This window comes from Artibeus jamaicensis, unplaced genomic scaffold (assembly GCF_021234435.1).
Source record: "Artibeus jamaicensis isolate MK-2021 breed Jamaican fruit bat unplaced genomic scaffold, CSHL_Jam_final scaffold_1964, whole genome shotgun sequence".
In the NCBI taxonomy this organism is placed as follows: domain Eukaryota; kingdom Metazoa; phylum Chordata; class Mammalia; order Chiroptera; family Phyllostomidae; genus Artibeus; species Artibeus jamaicensis.
Window position 1 is genome coordinate 4,533,546 of NW_026522030.1, and position 15,185 is coordinate 4,548,730.

General features: G+C 43.9%; 1 protein-coding gene across 2 annotated transcripts in view; it reads left to right on the plus strand.

Moving 5' to 3' along the window:
* Window positions 1–15,185, plus strand: part of ASTN2 (astrotactin 2) — an 817,144-nt gene that overhangs the window by 225,879 nt on the left and 576,080 nt on the right. For both annotated transcript variants that reach the window (XM_037154714.2, XM_037154715.2), the window contains exon 4: window positions 11,240–11,392. In XM_037154714.2, the coding sequence (XP_037010609.2) occupies window positions 11,240–11,392 (153 nt within the window). The remainder of the gene's footprint in view (window positions 1–11,239; window positions 11,393–15,185) is intronic.

Genomic DNA, 15,185 nt, shown 5'->3' on the forward strand with positions numbered 1-15,185 from the left:
GTAGCTCAGATGGATAGAGCATCATTCTGTTGAGGGTTCAGTCTCCAGTCAGGGCACATAGAAGAATCAACCAATGAATACATAAGTAAGTGAAATAACAAAGCAGTGTTTCTCTCTCTCTCTCTCTCAAATCAATAAATAAGAAATTAAAAATAAATATATATAAATTAAATAAATGTTTTGAAAAATACAGACCAGAGAAGTTCAAGATAACTCTCTGGGAGAAGAAGGTGAAATCAAGAGGATGTTAAATTTCTGGGGAGGAAGGGAGTAGGGTTAAGAGCATGGGACGCTCTTGTCTGTGCCAACCAGGTGCCAGAAAAACAACTTCCTCTCTGGCTCATAATGATGGAGCTAGACCTTTGTCAGAAACAGATATATATCTTCCCCAGTGTTTGCTACAATAGAAATTTGTGACCTGGTGATTGGTCTCTGAGAGGTGAAAGCACACACCTGAGAGCATGACACAAGAAGCAATGGAAGCAACAGAGGCCCATGAGCAGTACCATATTTTCGGGATTCACGTTGCAACCAAACATATCCAGGTCCCAGGTTGTAGCTAGATCCAAGGTATAACCATGATGGGCATTAGCTGAAGTATTGTGGACGGAGTCCCTGCATGTTACAGGAGCCAGGGATGCTAGAGAAATTAATATATGGGAGGGCAGCGTGGAATTAGAGTCCAGTCTTCATTCAAAGGCCTTAAGTTACCCAGTAGAGAAATGGAGAGCTTAGCATGTGTTAGGCCTCATCTTGGTGCAAGGCCCCCTCTCTAAGCTTACCTCAAGCTCATCATTTAGGCTGGATAACAAAAATGATAATAAAGGCTCTACTTTATTGAGTGTTTAATCCATTTGAGGTACTGTGCTAAACACTTGGCATATATTATTGCATTGAATTAAATGAAAAAAAAATCCCACAATCCCACAAAAACTCACGATGCATTAGGGAGATTTCTGCTTGACTGTTTACAGATGAGGAACTGGGGCTTCGAGAAGTTAAGGAACCATATCCAGTATCCAATGTCACATAATGTGTAAGTGATAGAATGGGGGTGTAAACCCAACTTTGTCATACACCCCATGTATCAGATAATAACATTAACAGGTACAGGAAAGGATGGTGAGGTGGGAGGGCAGGACTCTCAAAACAGTTGGATTTTTGAGTGAGGATCTAGGAGAATCGGCCCTTCTTCCTAGTTTGAAGATGGACTTCCTTGGTAATAAAATTGTGTATCACTTTAAGCTCTGGAAGAAGCAAACTCTGTGGGATTTTCCCTAGAGTCCTTTCCCCTTCCGCCTGCTGACACTACTCTTCATATTGTCCTCTTTACCTGGTATAGCGTTCTTTAAGGCTCAGCAGGGTTGGCATTTCCTCTGGGAAATTTCCAGAGCCTGTTTGCTCACAGAAGTAATCAGAGGGCACATTTTCAGTGTTCTTGTCACAAGTCTCTTTTTATCTAGACATTTAGCACAATCTATTTTCATTGTCTTGGTTTTTTTACTAAACAGTGTCATGTTTTAAAGAAGGGACCATGTTCAGATCATCACTCTGTCCCCAGTGTGCCCACCTCTGAAACAGTACTCAGTAATGGTGTTGGATGAAGAATTCCCAATGTATAATACAGGTGCCCTCCAGTGCCGAGGAGTGCTGAGCCACACACGTGGTCTTTCCATGCCTTTACAGAAGGAGTGGATCTAGGAGATGAGTCACACTAGTGACTCTGAGTCCCTTCATATCCTGGACATAGGCACTTCACTATGTTGGGCAGAAAATCCAGATTTGTTATGATGAATGCTTTAAGATCTTTGGGCATTAATTACAGTAAGTCTCATCCTGAAAATCCTTACTCTGTACCTGAAACTGTGGTAGGCATTTTTAGCATTTTATTTAATCCAAAAGCAGCTTTCTGAAGTTGGAGTTACAAAACCCATTTTAATACTGGGAGAAGCTGAGGCTCTGAGCGGTTAAGTGATTTGCCCACATTTCATAGCTGGTAAGAAACTTGGCTAACATTCCAAGCTGTGACTGATTCCAGAGCCTTTTTCCATAGCTGTGCCTTGTCTCCCGTAATAACGTGACTAGGAAGTCTTTGCCCCAGCCTATCTAGTCACTTACTCTTTCTTGACTTGGGTTTGTTGGCTTGTCACATCAACTCCAGCCTGACCTTTGAAAACTCTCCTTTGCTTTTCTGGCTCCATAAAATGGAAGGTTGTAAGGATGGCATTAGTTGAAAGAAGTGAAAGTGCACTGTACACTGAAGAGCGCAGTTCCCTGTGGTTATTGCATCAATATTACTGAAAGCATATTTTATTCACGTTTAGAATTACAGGGCCATGGGGGAGGAAGCATCTTAGAGACTATCCGTGTCCTGGTTAAAGAAAATGGGACCAGCTCCAGAGTGCCTGGAAGGGATCGTGTTTTTTAACCCAACAGAGGAAAATATCACTGAATTTAATTCCATCATTCAAACTCAGCCTGGTTCTCCAGCAGAAATTATGACCACCCAATAAGTCTGCAGTATTCACTGGCACTCTCACGGTCATATGTATAACAAAAGGTTATTTCTGTGTTTTCCAATTTATATTTGTTGCCATTTGTTAATTTGTCCTGTCCATAGGCATTTGCTTAAAGATAAGCTTGCACCAGACATCAAAGGTTTAAGAAAATATGTGGGAGAAAAAACTACAAAGTGAGAAAACTCTACCCATTAACTTTTTAGCCCTGAGAATTGGGGGGAATTGGTCATTAAAAAAATGTGTATATTGGTTTTAAATTTGTCCTACTGGCATGTTGGGAACTGCTCTGCCTGGTTTCGGGAGTTGTAACCACCCCTCATGGCTAAGGCTGAGTGAGCGACCTCTGGACTGCGAGCCACTTAGGAGACAAAGCTTATCTCTGGCAGCAACGCTGCTTCTGCTTCATACCCTGCCCCCATCGCTTGGTTAGTTAGTCAGAGATGGGTAAGACCCCTCAGCCAGAGGGCAACCTAAGCCAGACATGATCACTTAGGAGGTCATCATGGAATGACTCGGGGGGCTGAAACAAAGAGGGAGTGATGGACCCTCGCCCCCCGGCTATTCTGACGTAGCCCAAGTCCCCATTTCCACCTGGGAGAAGCGATTCCTGGCTTTAATCCACTTAAGCCTAAAAACCTATGACTGGGAAGGCGGTGCAGCCCTTTGCCGGCTAGAGTGGGATCTGGGGTGATCGGGCATAAGAAAGAGTTCCTAAAGTCCTGTGAAGCCTGCTTTGCTAAGAGTGCTTTCATTCATATGATAAGGGTTCAAGAAGGAAATGAGTATGTCTCCCAAAGTTTTTGCAACCTCCTTACCTGACAGACACTGACTCAGATTAAGCCCTCAGATTTCTTTGAAATGTTATCTATTGTTTTGATCCTTGCTGCCTGACATTGATTGATGAGCTTTACCCATGTTCCTGTGTATTATAACCTAATAAAAGCCATTGAAGAAGAGGTTCGTGGTCCTTCTCCTCTGAGAGATTGACCACCTCTCCTCCCCAAGCAGATCATGTCTTGATAGTTTCACTTTCATCTGTGATGGACAGGGGGATGTTCTGGAAAAGTTGCCCCCACATCTGGTGACCAAACAGGGACCTGAGGATTTGGGACCTGCTTCAACCAGAGGCTATGAGCCATCACCACAGACAGCACAGTGAAGAGGCCCCAGAGGGACCAGGGGCGCCTCTCAGTAAGGCCCCCAGGCATGTTACAGATAAGCACTTTCATCCGCAGTGGACAGTGGGACTTGCTGGCAAAGTTGCCCCCATACTGGCGGGGTATTCTCATTAGGCTGAGGAACACTGACTGTTTTCTTCTTCGCTTATTTTTTTTCCACCACCATTTATCCACCCTATACCCTTTTCTATCTCCACCCACCTCCCTCTCACCCCACAATTACCACTCTGTTGTCCATGTCCCTGAATTCTTTCTCTATTTTTTTCCTTTCTTGCTTGATTCCTCCATGCCTTTCTCACCAAACCCTCCCCAGAACTGTCAGCCTGCTTTCTACCTGTGCGTCTGTCTCTACTTTGCTCGTTAGTTCAGTTTGTTCATTAGATTCCACATGGAGTGAAATCATATGGTACCTGTCTTTCTCTGACTGGCTTATTTCATACTTATTTCAATTTTTTCTTTTCATGAAGTGGTGACTTCTATATGAAACTCTTACAACTTTCAAATTTCATGTTTCTTTGCATTTATATCAGGTCCTCCCAGCTGAGGAATACTTTAGGACTGGACTGTCTTTTCTTATTTCTGTCTTCTCAATCCTAGCCTTTGAGTGAGCCCAGCCCAAAGCCAGGGGATGCAAACCAAGGTCTGTATTAGGGTTCATCAGAGAAACAACCAATGTGAGATACAGATATAGGTTGCTTACATACATCCTAACTCTGTCCATAGAGTTGACCCTTGAACAACATGGGGGTTAGGGATGCTGACCCCCTGCACAGTAGAAAATCCACACACAAATTTTAACTCTATGTATTTACTGAAAAACAAATCTGTATAAGTGGACCTGTGCAGTTCATACTGTGTTGTTCAAGGGTCAACTGTATGTATTTATCTATTTATATATCTGTATCATCTCTATATCTATTGAGAGATTGATTGATTGACTTTAAGGAATTGGTTAGTATGATTGTAGAGGGTAAAGAGTCCAAGGTCTCCAGGGTAAGCTGGTGCAGTGCAGACACAGGGAAGCGTTGATGTTGCAGCACAAGTCTGAAGGTAGCCTGGTGGCAGAATTCCTTTTTCCTTAGAGGAAGGGTGGTCTCCTTTCTGTGAAGGCCTTCAACTCATTGGATGAAGGCTACCAACAGTTTGGAGAATAGTCTCCCTTACTGAAGAATTTTACTAATTTAAATGTCAGTCTCACAGAAAAGTGAGTCTGACCAAATGTTTGGTAGAATAATGTTTGACCAAATGTCTGGGTTCCATGTCCTAGACAAGTCAACACATGTATTAAACATCACAAGATTGGAGGCTACAATTACCCTAGAATTTGGGAATGGAGGGATGAGTGGAAATAGGAGCCATCAACCTGAGACCTTGGTCTGCTGCTTATTTTTATCATGACTTTGTCTCTTAGTACTTCTAGTTTCACATCTGAATAAAAGGGAAAATATATACTCTCTAAAATAATTTTCAAAAACAATGTATTGTAATGAAGATGGCTTTCAAAATGAATGAATAAATGAATGAATGAATGAATGAATGAATTGAATCACCAATCATGGCGCTAAAGGGTGAGAGAAAGTTGGGTAATGACTGTTCTCTCTTGAGCACATACTAGTTCTTGAAGCTTTGTCACACAATTTATGTACATAATTATGTCCAGTCCTCCCAAAACCCCCGCTGACATCTGCAGAGGAGGAAACTAAGGGTTATATTTAAAAAGGGAGTGACTCAAGGTTATGCAGTGGCAGAGGATACATTCGAACTCTTTTTTACTTGCAATCAGCAATATGGCCAGCTAATGCCCATGTGCACCTTGGTTGAACATAGTTCTGTAATGAGACAACACTGGGAATATGGGCCGTGAGCTCAGTTTAGTACCTCCAGGTTGGAGAGTCCTAGCCATCGGCTCTGAGCAAAATTCTTCTGACATGGCTAGTTGGTCTCCAATCAAGATGAGCCCCTGGCTCCAGCCAGGACCAGGCTTCCTCAGGCTTCTTGCCCAGATGATTTAACAGGAGCTGGGCTGTCAGAGTTACTTTTCAGGTCACATCTAAACTCCAAGACTGAGTTATCCATTTCCATCTCCCAGGCAGGCCAGAAAGAGTACATGTGGAGTGACACAGTGGATGGAACCATGTGATTCGTCACTGTAGCCTGGATCCAGTCCCTAGATCTGCCATTTCTAAGTTGTGTGACCTTAAAAGATGATTTACTACTTCTCTGAGTCTCAGTTTCCTCATTTGTGAACAGCAGCTAATGGTACTTCCCTTTCAAGGTGGTTAGAAGGAATAAATGAAGAAACATGAGGATGTGCTAGTCTTCTGGCTTGGAAGAGTTGGCATTCAAGAATTGTGAATTTTCACCCTGGTTGATGTGGCTCAATTGGTTGGAGTATTTTCCATAACCAAAAGGTTCTATCCCTGCACCAGGCTGTATGAAAAGCAACCTATTGGTGCTTCTCTCTCGTATCAGTGTTTCTCTCTCTTGTTTCCTCACTCTCTAAAAGCAATGAAAAATATCCTCAGGTGAGGGTTAAAAAAAAGAAAGAATTGTGAGTTTTCTTTTGATGTAGGCTGAATGATTCTAGAAAAATTAAAGAGGATGATAAAGGCAATCCAGGAACTTGAACCTGAACTTATATGAGTTTTAGTGATAAACCATCCCAGGCTGTAAGAGGGGAGAGAGGAGCCGGTGAGTTTTATGTGGGTTGTTGAGTATCAGCGTGGACACTGTGTAGTATCTGTTCTGCAGGGTAGGGTATCACACAGAAGCTTGCCTGGTGTCTGGAAACCAATACATCCCTCATGCCTTGGCAAAGACACCCAGGGTCCAACTTTTTTTCTTTCTTCTTTTTCTCCTCATGCCTTCTCTGTCTCCTTTCCTGACCTTTCTATCCCTCCCTTTCTTCTCTCTCTCCAGAGTTTTCCTGCCCTTTCCTCCTCTTTTCACTCTCCTTTGCCTCTTCCTTTCCTATTTCCTACCCATCATCATTAAACATAATTTTACTTTCTATTCTTGCTTTCTCTTTCTCCTCCCTCTTCCCTTTTCCTCTCATCTGCTCTCTCTCTCGGCATGGGGACAAGGGCTCCTTTACTCAAGCCCCAGTGGCTCATTTCATTGAATTTAACAATCTCTCATATGTCAATTTAGAAGGAGACAGCTTCCCCCACTTTCTCCCCACCCCCCGCCTTTCCTGGGCCTGCCACGATGCTCAGATCAAGCACCATCTGTTGCATTCATCCAGGCGACAGGCAAGCATTTCGCTGCTCTGGGGAGGCAGAGCTCAGCGGTACCAGGAGGTAATGTGGCTTGTTTGGACAACTTGATATATTGATATTGATAGAACCACCGAATGGGATTGGGAGGGCTAGGATAGGAGGGAGAATGGTTCGCAGGATGAAATAGGCCATGGAGGAGGGGTCTACACAAGCACAACCCCCCTAAGCCTGTCTAGACTTTTGGTACTGTTTCTGAGGCAAGAACAGCCAAACAGATGGAAGGGATTTTCTATAGCCAGGATCAGAAACTCTGCAGCCCAGGGGAGCAAACCTCCCCTCTCTGCGTCTTCCTCTTGCCTCGCCAGTCAAATCTGTATCTGCTTGGGAGAAAGTAAAGCAGAAATAACAGGGTGGGGTGAAGCTGACCTTTAGAAATCGCTGAATGTCAGAGCCATGATGAAAAGGAATGATGTACCAGTCAAGGCTCTAGATGGACAAAGAAGGTGCCCTTCAATGGGATCTTTAAAAAAGAATTCAATGAAGTGACTATTTATAGAGGTACAGGCAGAGTGAAGAGAATCTACATGGGGGCAGTGAGGAACTAGGGATAAGAATGATCAGGAAACCACCACCAACCCCGAGAACTGTGAAGGGGCAGGGAGAGCAACTAGTTTTACTGGAGCCTCTGAGAATAGCATTTGTGGGGAAGGGGCAGAAGCTGTAATGGTCAGAGGTCCAAGTCTCTATCAAAATATGACATAGCAACAGGAAGGGCAAAGGATGACATACTCCGAAATTATGTTTCTTTCCATGTGCAGAGCATCCCACTGGGCAAAACCAACTAGTAGATAACAAGGAGCAATGAAGTACACCAGAGAGGGGCTGCTCCAGGACACAGAGTGGGGCAGAATGAACCTGGGGGTGGAGGACGGATTCGGGGGTGCAGATGGAGAACAGACAGTATAGATCAGGGATGTCGCCTATACCACGCCATACTGTTCTGAGAACTACAAACACTCCCTCTCTAGCTATTCAAAGGAATCATGTATAGAGTCTCTGTAGAGTCCCTTTCTTTCTCCTGAGTGCAAGCCCAACATGACTTACTGTCTACTCAACACCTCCACTTAGACATCTGGAAGACGCGATGAAGTTTTTCTATCTAAAACATGTTCTCTTTCAGGGTTTCTCCTCAAATTGAGAGGTACCATCATTCCAGAAGCCTTTGCGGTTTCCAGAAGATCGGGAGTCATACTCCATACCTTCCTTCACCATGTCCACCTTTTCCAATCACTCACACCTTCAGAGGGAGTTGGACCTAAGAAATCACTCTGATGTGCGCACTTCTGTATCTCTACTAATCTGTTTCTGTCTCTTCTCTCTGCCACGCTGTCCACTTCTTTATTTCTACTTCCTGTCCTGGCTACTGTCAATCCATATGTGGATTCTGTACCATCTCCCCATTGATCTTGTACCCACTCCAGTCTCTCTGCAGTGAAGTCTTCTTTCTGCTATCAGAGCAGTCTTCCCTAAGTGAAAATCAGATCTAGTCACTCTCTTATCTAAAACCTTCAGCGAGTTCTATTCCTCACAAGGTCTAGCACAGTCAGGGTTAGGATCAGGGCCAGGTTAGGATTAGGACTTCTCCCCAACTTTATCTCAGGCCACCTCCCAGTGTTCAGGCCCAGTGGCTATTGTAGTCCCTTCTCATGTTCCTTCCTTCTCCCAGGGTTGGGGGGAATCTTTGTTTAGACTCTTCTCTCTGCCTCTTTTGCTCTTTTTACTTCACTCTCCCACCCCTACCACTTCCTTCTCACTTGATTAACACATACTCTTTTCAGACCTTCACTTCCTCTAAGGAAGTTTCCAAGATTTTCCTAGACTGTGTCACGTTCCTGTAACAGGGCCTTTTATAGCATCTTGCACATCTGTTTTGTGATATGTATCATTTGTACATTTTACAGTTCCATGGCAATCCTCTCACTAACATTAGCCTTCCTGTCCAGATAGTGGGCATCAAGAGTGGGTTTTGCCTGCCTGTTTTCCACCTTGGTACCCTGTAACAGACTGCCTGGCTGTGTCCTCTGCAAATCTGTATGTTGCAGCTTTCACCTCCAATGTGACTATATGTTAGTATTCTTGGGCTGCCAGAACAAAGTGCCATAGACTCAGTGGCTTAAACAACAGAATGAATTTGCTCACCGTTGAAGAGGCTGGACGTCCTGCATCGTTGGGGTCTGGCTTTTACACAGCTGTCTTCTCACTATGTGTCCACATAGCCTTTCCTTGGTATGCCTTCAGGAGAGTTTCTCTTCCTCTTTATAAAGACACCCATCCTATTAGGTTAGGACCCCACTCTTATGACCACATTTAAGCTCCATGTCTGAATACAGTCACATTGTGGGTTAAGGCTTCAAGATATGAAGTTTGGGAATATATTGAATCCCCAAAGACCATATTCAATCCCCAGCAGACCATATGCCTCGTTGCTCTAGGTTTTGGACCACAGTATGGCATGGCCCTTACAATTTTGGGCAAATCACTCTCCTGTCTGGGTTGAAAGCATCACTCTCCTGTCTGGGTTGAAAGGATTGGCCAAGACAGTGCTTCTCAGAGTTGGACTGTCGCTGCTGGCGGTGGGGCTCTGCATCTCAGGCTTGGGATTTGGGATCTTGGCTCACCTTTAAGTAGACCTAACTGAGATTATCTGGGGAGAGAGATGGCAAAACAGACAAGTGAGGAAGTTATAATGCTACCACATGGTTGGTTTGTATTGCCATTTGTCTTTTCCATAACAAACATAGATTCTCCACTGTGTTCCCAAGATGGGGCTTCTCATAGAGCCCAATGCCCCAGTCTGCCTTCTGGGTAGGAGCTACCCTGAAGACACATCTGCCAGGTGATGAGCTTTCTTGGGAGAATAGGAGCTTCTTAGAAATTAGTGTTGGGATGTTCAGAAACCTTCTTCATCCAGTCTAGTGAAACCCCTTAAAAAAACAAGAATTTTGGCATATAGCAGGTACCTCACACTGAAGAAATTTCCCAGCCGCTAAAGGCGGAGATGGAGGGTGGGCTGAGCTGGAAGGTTTCAGAGTTGGAGCTCTCTGTGGGGCTTTCGCAGAACAAAGGCACTGAGGTCATTCGGCTGCGTCCCATTTCTTCTTTCTCGTTTCCTCTCCGGGCCTCTAATGTGGCTTCTTTCCTTCCTACGCAAGCTTTTCTGATTTTTTTTCCTTTCATCTTTCTCCTTTTTCTCTGTCCTACTGACCTCACTTTTTCTATCCTCTGGTACTTTCTACCATTTTCACTTTTAAAATTGTGTGAAAATGTGGTTACTAACAAATCGTGGGGCAGGACTGATACCAGTGGAACACTGGACTGGGAGTTAGAAGGCTTGACGTTCCACATGCAAGCTTGGAGTAAGTCATGTGCCTTATTTGGGGACCTCAATTTCCTGAATTAAAATGGGGATGCCATACCAAGTGCTGTATGTATCACAGTACTGTAGTTTTGGCTCCTGAAATGTGGTTCGAGCCATGCGTTGCTGTCTCCCTTCACTGCCACTGTTCTGGTTTAAGCCACTGTTGCCACTGGCTGGCCCCTGCCCAAGCCTTTGTGCTGGCCTCTCCCGTTACTTGTACTTGGGTAGTCCAGGCTCCTCTTCATAACCGTTATCAAAGGGACTTAACCTGAACATGCCGACTTTCTGTTGAAAACGTTTCAGTGATTAACTTTTGCCACTAGGATGCAATCCAAACTCTTCAGTGTGACTTAAAGGCAGTATGAGCCTTCAGCCTCACCTCCTTCTCGTGTGCTCTGTTGCAGCCAGACTCAACTCCTTCCCATTGCTCAGGCAGCGTGCTTTTTCTGGCTTCAGGTCTTTGCACACGTTTCTCCTTCTACCCAGGGTGCTCTTATCCCAAATTTCTTTAGTAACCCCACCCTGATCCTACCTTCTTTGCTCATTCCTACTCATCCTTAAAATTGCAGTGAAGATATTGCCTCTGACCTGACTCCCAGAGATGACCCTTTGTAACGCTCTTTTCATACTCTGTACTTTGCTATGACAGAGGTTTTGTACAACATTGCAAATTGCTACCAAGCACTGAATTTCTAGAATCATGGATTGTGTCTAACTTTTCACTGCCATATCTTGAGGGTTTGAGGCAGTGCCTGGCTAACGTAATAGGTATTCAATAAATAAGTGTGTAAGCCAGTACATACATCTATACTGGCTCTGTGCCTTCTGTATCATCCCTGGGTCCGGGAGGGAATTCCAGTGACTCCGGATCAAGCCCTAACCTCAGCCCCATTACCTGTCCTGTAGCTGCAGCTGAGGCGACACAGGAGACAGTGGAGTCCCTGATGCAGAAGTTCAAGGAGAGTTTCCGCGCTAACACACCCATCGAGATCGGTCAGCTGCAGTCAACGCCACGCAGTGCCTCGGCAGGAAAGCGGAAGCGGAGGAGCAAGTCACGAGGTAGGCTGTCCTCCCACCTCTTGCTAGGGCTTTGGTGGGCTGTCCCCAGTTTCTGAAGATACCAGGAAGAACTATGCTCTCTTCCCTGTGCTCGCAGAACTTGTACCACTGTCTCCCTGATGCACCATTGCAGTGGAGGCCTCAGAGACTGTGGACCTGTGCTCCCTGGGCAGAGCTGAGGTTTCTGAGCCCCAGTTGCCTCATCTGAAAATGGGATTGCATCATCCATCTTTTAGAGTGGTTGAGAAGATTGGCAATAGTCTATGGAAAGTGCCTATCGTGGGACCTTGCAGAGCAGATGCTCTTTAAATTGTAGCTGGTGTCACTTTGGAGATTGCAAGAGAGGCAGAATGTTCTCATGAAAGGATCCTCAGTCTGGGATCCCAGAGCAAGGTTCCATCTCATTCTTCAACAGCCTGAATAATAGGATGGATAGTCGAGAGTAGGAGCATTGTACATTAGACAGAACTGGATTCCAATTTCTGTTCAAATATGAATTGAAATTTCTGTTCTAATTCAGAGTAACTAACTAATAGGTAACTCTGCTTCTCCAAGCTACCCCCATCTCACAGGGCTGTTACAACATCTTAGCACACAGTCCCCCATGCATTGAAAAGTAGATGTTTCCCTCATTGTTTTTCTCTTCCTCCTCCCTTTCTGTCCTCCCCCTTCTCTTCCTCCTCCTATCATCACCCCTTCCTTCTTCTTTCTCCTCTTGTGACCATTTGTGTGATTTTGTAGATGAGACAAACCCCTTTATTATTGGCTGATGTCCAAATATCATCTCATTTCTTTTAGCCCATGCAGTAGTCTCCAGCTGGTCTTTGCCTCTCCCTTCTCCAGTTCCCATTCACTTGGTTCTTATCATGTTGCTCTCCTCTTTCAGAGCTTTAGTGGCTGTCTAGTACCTTCAGAAGTGTTCAAGCTTCAAGGCTACCTGAGAGTTCTGCTCTCTCTTCTAAATCCATGTTCTCTACTTCCATACTTTTTCCATACCATTCTCTCTGCCTGAAATCATCTGTCTGGATCCTATGAATAACTGTGGTCGTGTGTTAACACTTATTCCAAGCAGCAGGCCAAGTGCTATCTGTATCTTACCTCCTCTGAGCCTCAGCAACCCTAAGAAGCAGACACAATGATAACTTCCATTTTGCAGATGGTATCACTAAGGCACATGCTGCTGTAGTAATCTGCCCAAAGGGACATCCTAGTAAGTACTACAGCCAGGATAAACCAAGTGGTCTGAGTTCCAGACTGTAATTAAACTACCATGTCCTATATTAGTGAAGTCCTACCTGTCTTTTCAGGTTAACTTGAATGGCACATTTCCATGAAGACATCACTGACTGTCACAGTCACAGATCACTCCGAATTCTCCCTTGTGTGACTTCTCCCAATTCTTTTTACCTGTGTTAAACACTGCTTTTTAAAATATAATATAATTTACTTTTGTCTGGCTCTCTCTCCTTAGCTAGACAGAGAGTTCTTTGAAAAGTAGGAAGTATCTTACTATTTGAATCATCTTTCCATTTCTGGGTCTAAATCAGCACTTGCACACATGGTGGATACCTGCTATTTGTTAAGAGAATGTCTAGGTGTTAATCCTGTGAAATGCTGTCTCTCAAAAACCAATATCTGCATGTTATGCTGAGGTCATAAACTGAGGCAGAAGTTGGTGGTAAAGTTTCTTTTTGCAACTCATGTGGTCAACCCCAGTGTAAACTATTTGAATGATAAAGAACAGTTTCTTTGAAGTCAGCAATGCCTGGGAGCTAATTTGAGCAGGTGGACTTCAATTTGCATAGCTTTGGAAGAGACATCCAAAGCCTCAGTTTCCTCTTCTGTAAAATGGGGATGCCAGTCCCCACATCAGAAGATTGCTATAAAAATCTGATGAATGATAAATGTGGACTACCTTGAAATGCTCAGCTAATATTTACCAGGAACTTAGTAAATGCTATATTTGATCGGGGTGGGACATTCAGGGTCATTTGGAATTCTGCTCAGACATACCTGTCCATCTTTATTCCTCTACCATTCACCAAGAATCACCTTCCTGTATCTTTACCAATACAGCTCCCATAAATACACTTGATTCTAAGTCCCTAACCTCCCCTTTCTTTACCAGCCTCAATTCATTTCCTTAGTGTTATATCCTAAACATTTTTTATGCCGCTGAATTCTTCCCTCAAAATTTTCTTTCATGCACCACAATTATCTTAATGAGGCTCCTATCATTAGGCATTTGATGTTTGTAATATTTCACCATCATAAACCGTACCACATGCAACTTTTTTTTTTGCCCAAAGCTTGGCCTTTGAAATTGGTTCTTTCTCTTCTCGTAGCAGAATTTCAGAATTAGATTATTAAAGAAAATCTGCTCTTTGACTTAGGCTGTAATTAAATATCAAGTTCTTTCCATTTACAAGTTAAGTAGGACCTAAGAACCATTATGACCACTAACTCATCTCCCATCTGCAACTATACCCTCCTTGAGACTCAGCCTCCTAAAGGCAACCAGTATAATCTTTTTAGAAACATAAACCCAATAAGATTGCTCTCGTGCATTCAGTCATTCAACGGTTTCCTGTTCTCCCTGGAATACAATCCAAACTCCTTGCTGTGGCTTCAGCCCCTCTTCTCTCTGTGCATGGCTCCTGTTCTCTTCCCTCAATTTCATTTCCTTGGGTTCAGGCACATGGACTTACTTCCTGTTGCAAGAACAGAGAAATGTTTCTCCACTTTAGAGTCTGAGAACCGGTCTTCCTTCCCCTTGCCATGCTTCTTTCCACTCCCCAGCTGCTCTCCTGGCTGGCCCCTTCTCGTCTGTCATCTCTCAGCTCCAGTGTCAACTCTGCAGAACTGACTTCCATGACGACCCGACTAAATTCCTCCTTTCCACCCTCAGCCTCCTACTGTGACATCACCCTTTTGTATTTCTTTCCTTAATATTACAATCTAAAATTACTTTTGTTTGCTTTTTTACTCTTTTCCTCTCTAAGGCATGTTTCACATTCTTAAACCAAACACGTAAAAATATTTAATAAATATGTGTTGAATAAATGAGTGCATTAACCTCAAAGATCATTGGAAAGTGGCCCAGTTTTCTAACTATCAAATTGATGTTGAAGGAGGACCCAGGATGGACCAGAGCTTCCTGGTACAAACCTCCTGGGAATCCTGTTTCCCCCAGAGAGAGGCTCAGTGATGCACAGCATAGTAAATGTGTTCAAATGGACATTGTTAAAACAAATTTTTAAATGGTTCATTAACACTGTGCTTGTGATTGTACTACCACTGTGGAATAAGGTTTTTGCAAGAGAGAGTCCAAGGGGAGTTTGCACTAGCCCTGCACATCCCTGCTTACACACTTATCACTACAGGTTCTCAAGATTCTTTTGGACAAAAGAACTTCATGGTTAGTAAAAGTTTAGTGAATTCTGTACATGCCCTCTTCCTCTTGGAAATTTCCAAATGCATATTAGACTACTAAAGACCCTAGAAAGTCCCGCACAACAGAAAGCAGGGTTTCTTGGTTTACCTCAATGTCTACGACGTCATCTTGACCACGGACTCTATTCCCCATCACTTCCACACCCCTACTCCTGGATCATTTATTACCATCTTGAGGAACAGAAGCAAACACAGAAGCACAACTGTGGAAGTGCTCTATTAGCTTACATCAAAACCTCCAAATATGGTGGTCTAACTTCCTCAATTCCTAACTTTCACAGTCTCTCTCCTCTGCCTGCCACCGAGGTGGCTGTGAGCCTCCTGGTCCAGAGTGGGAGCA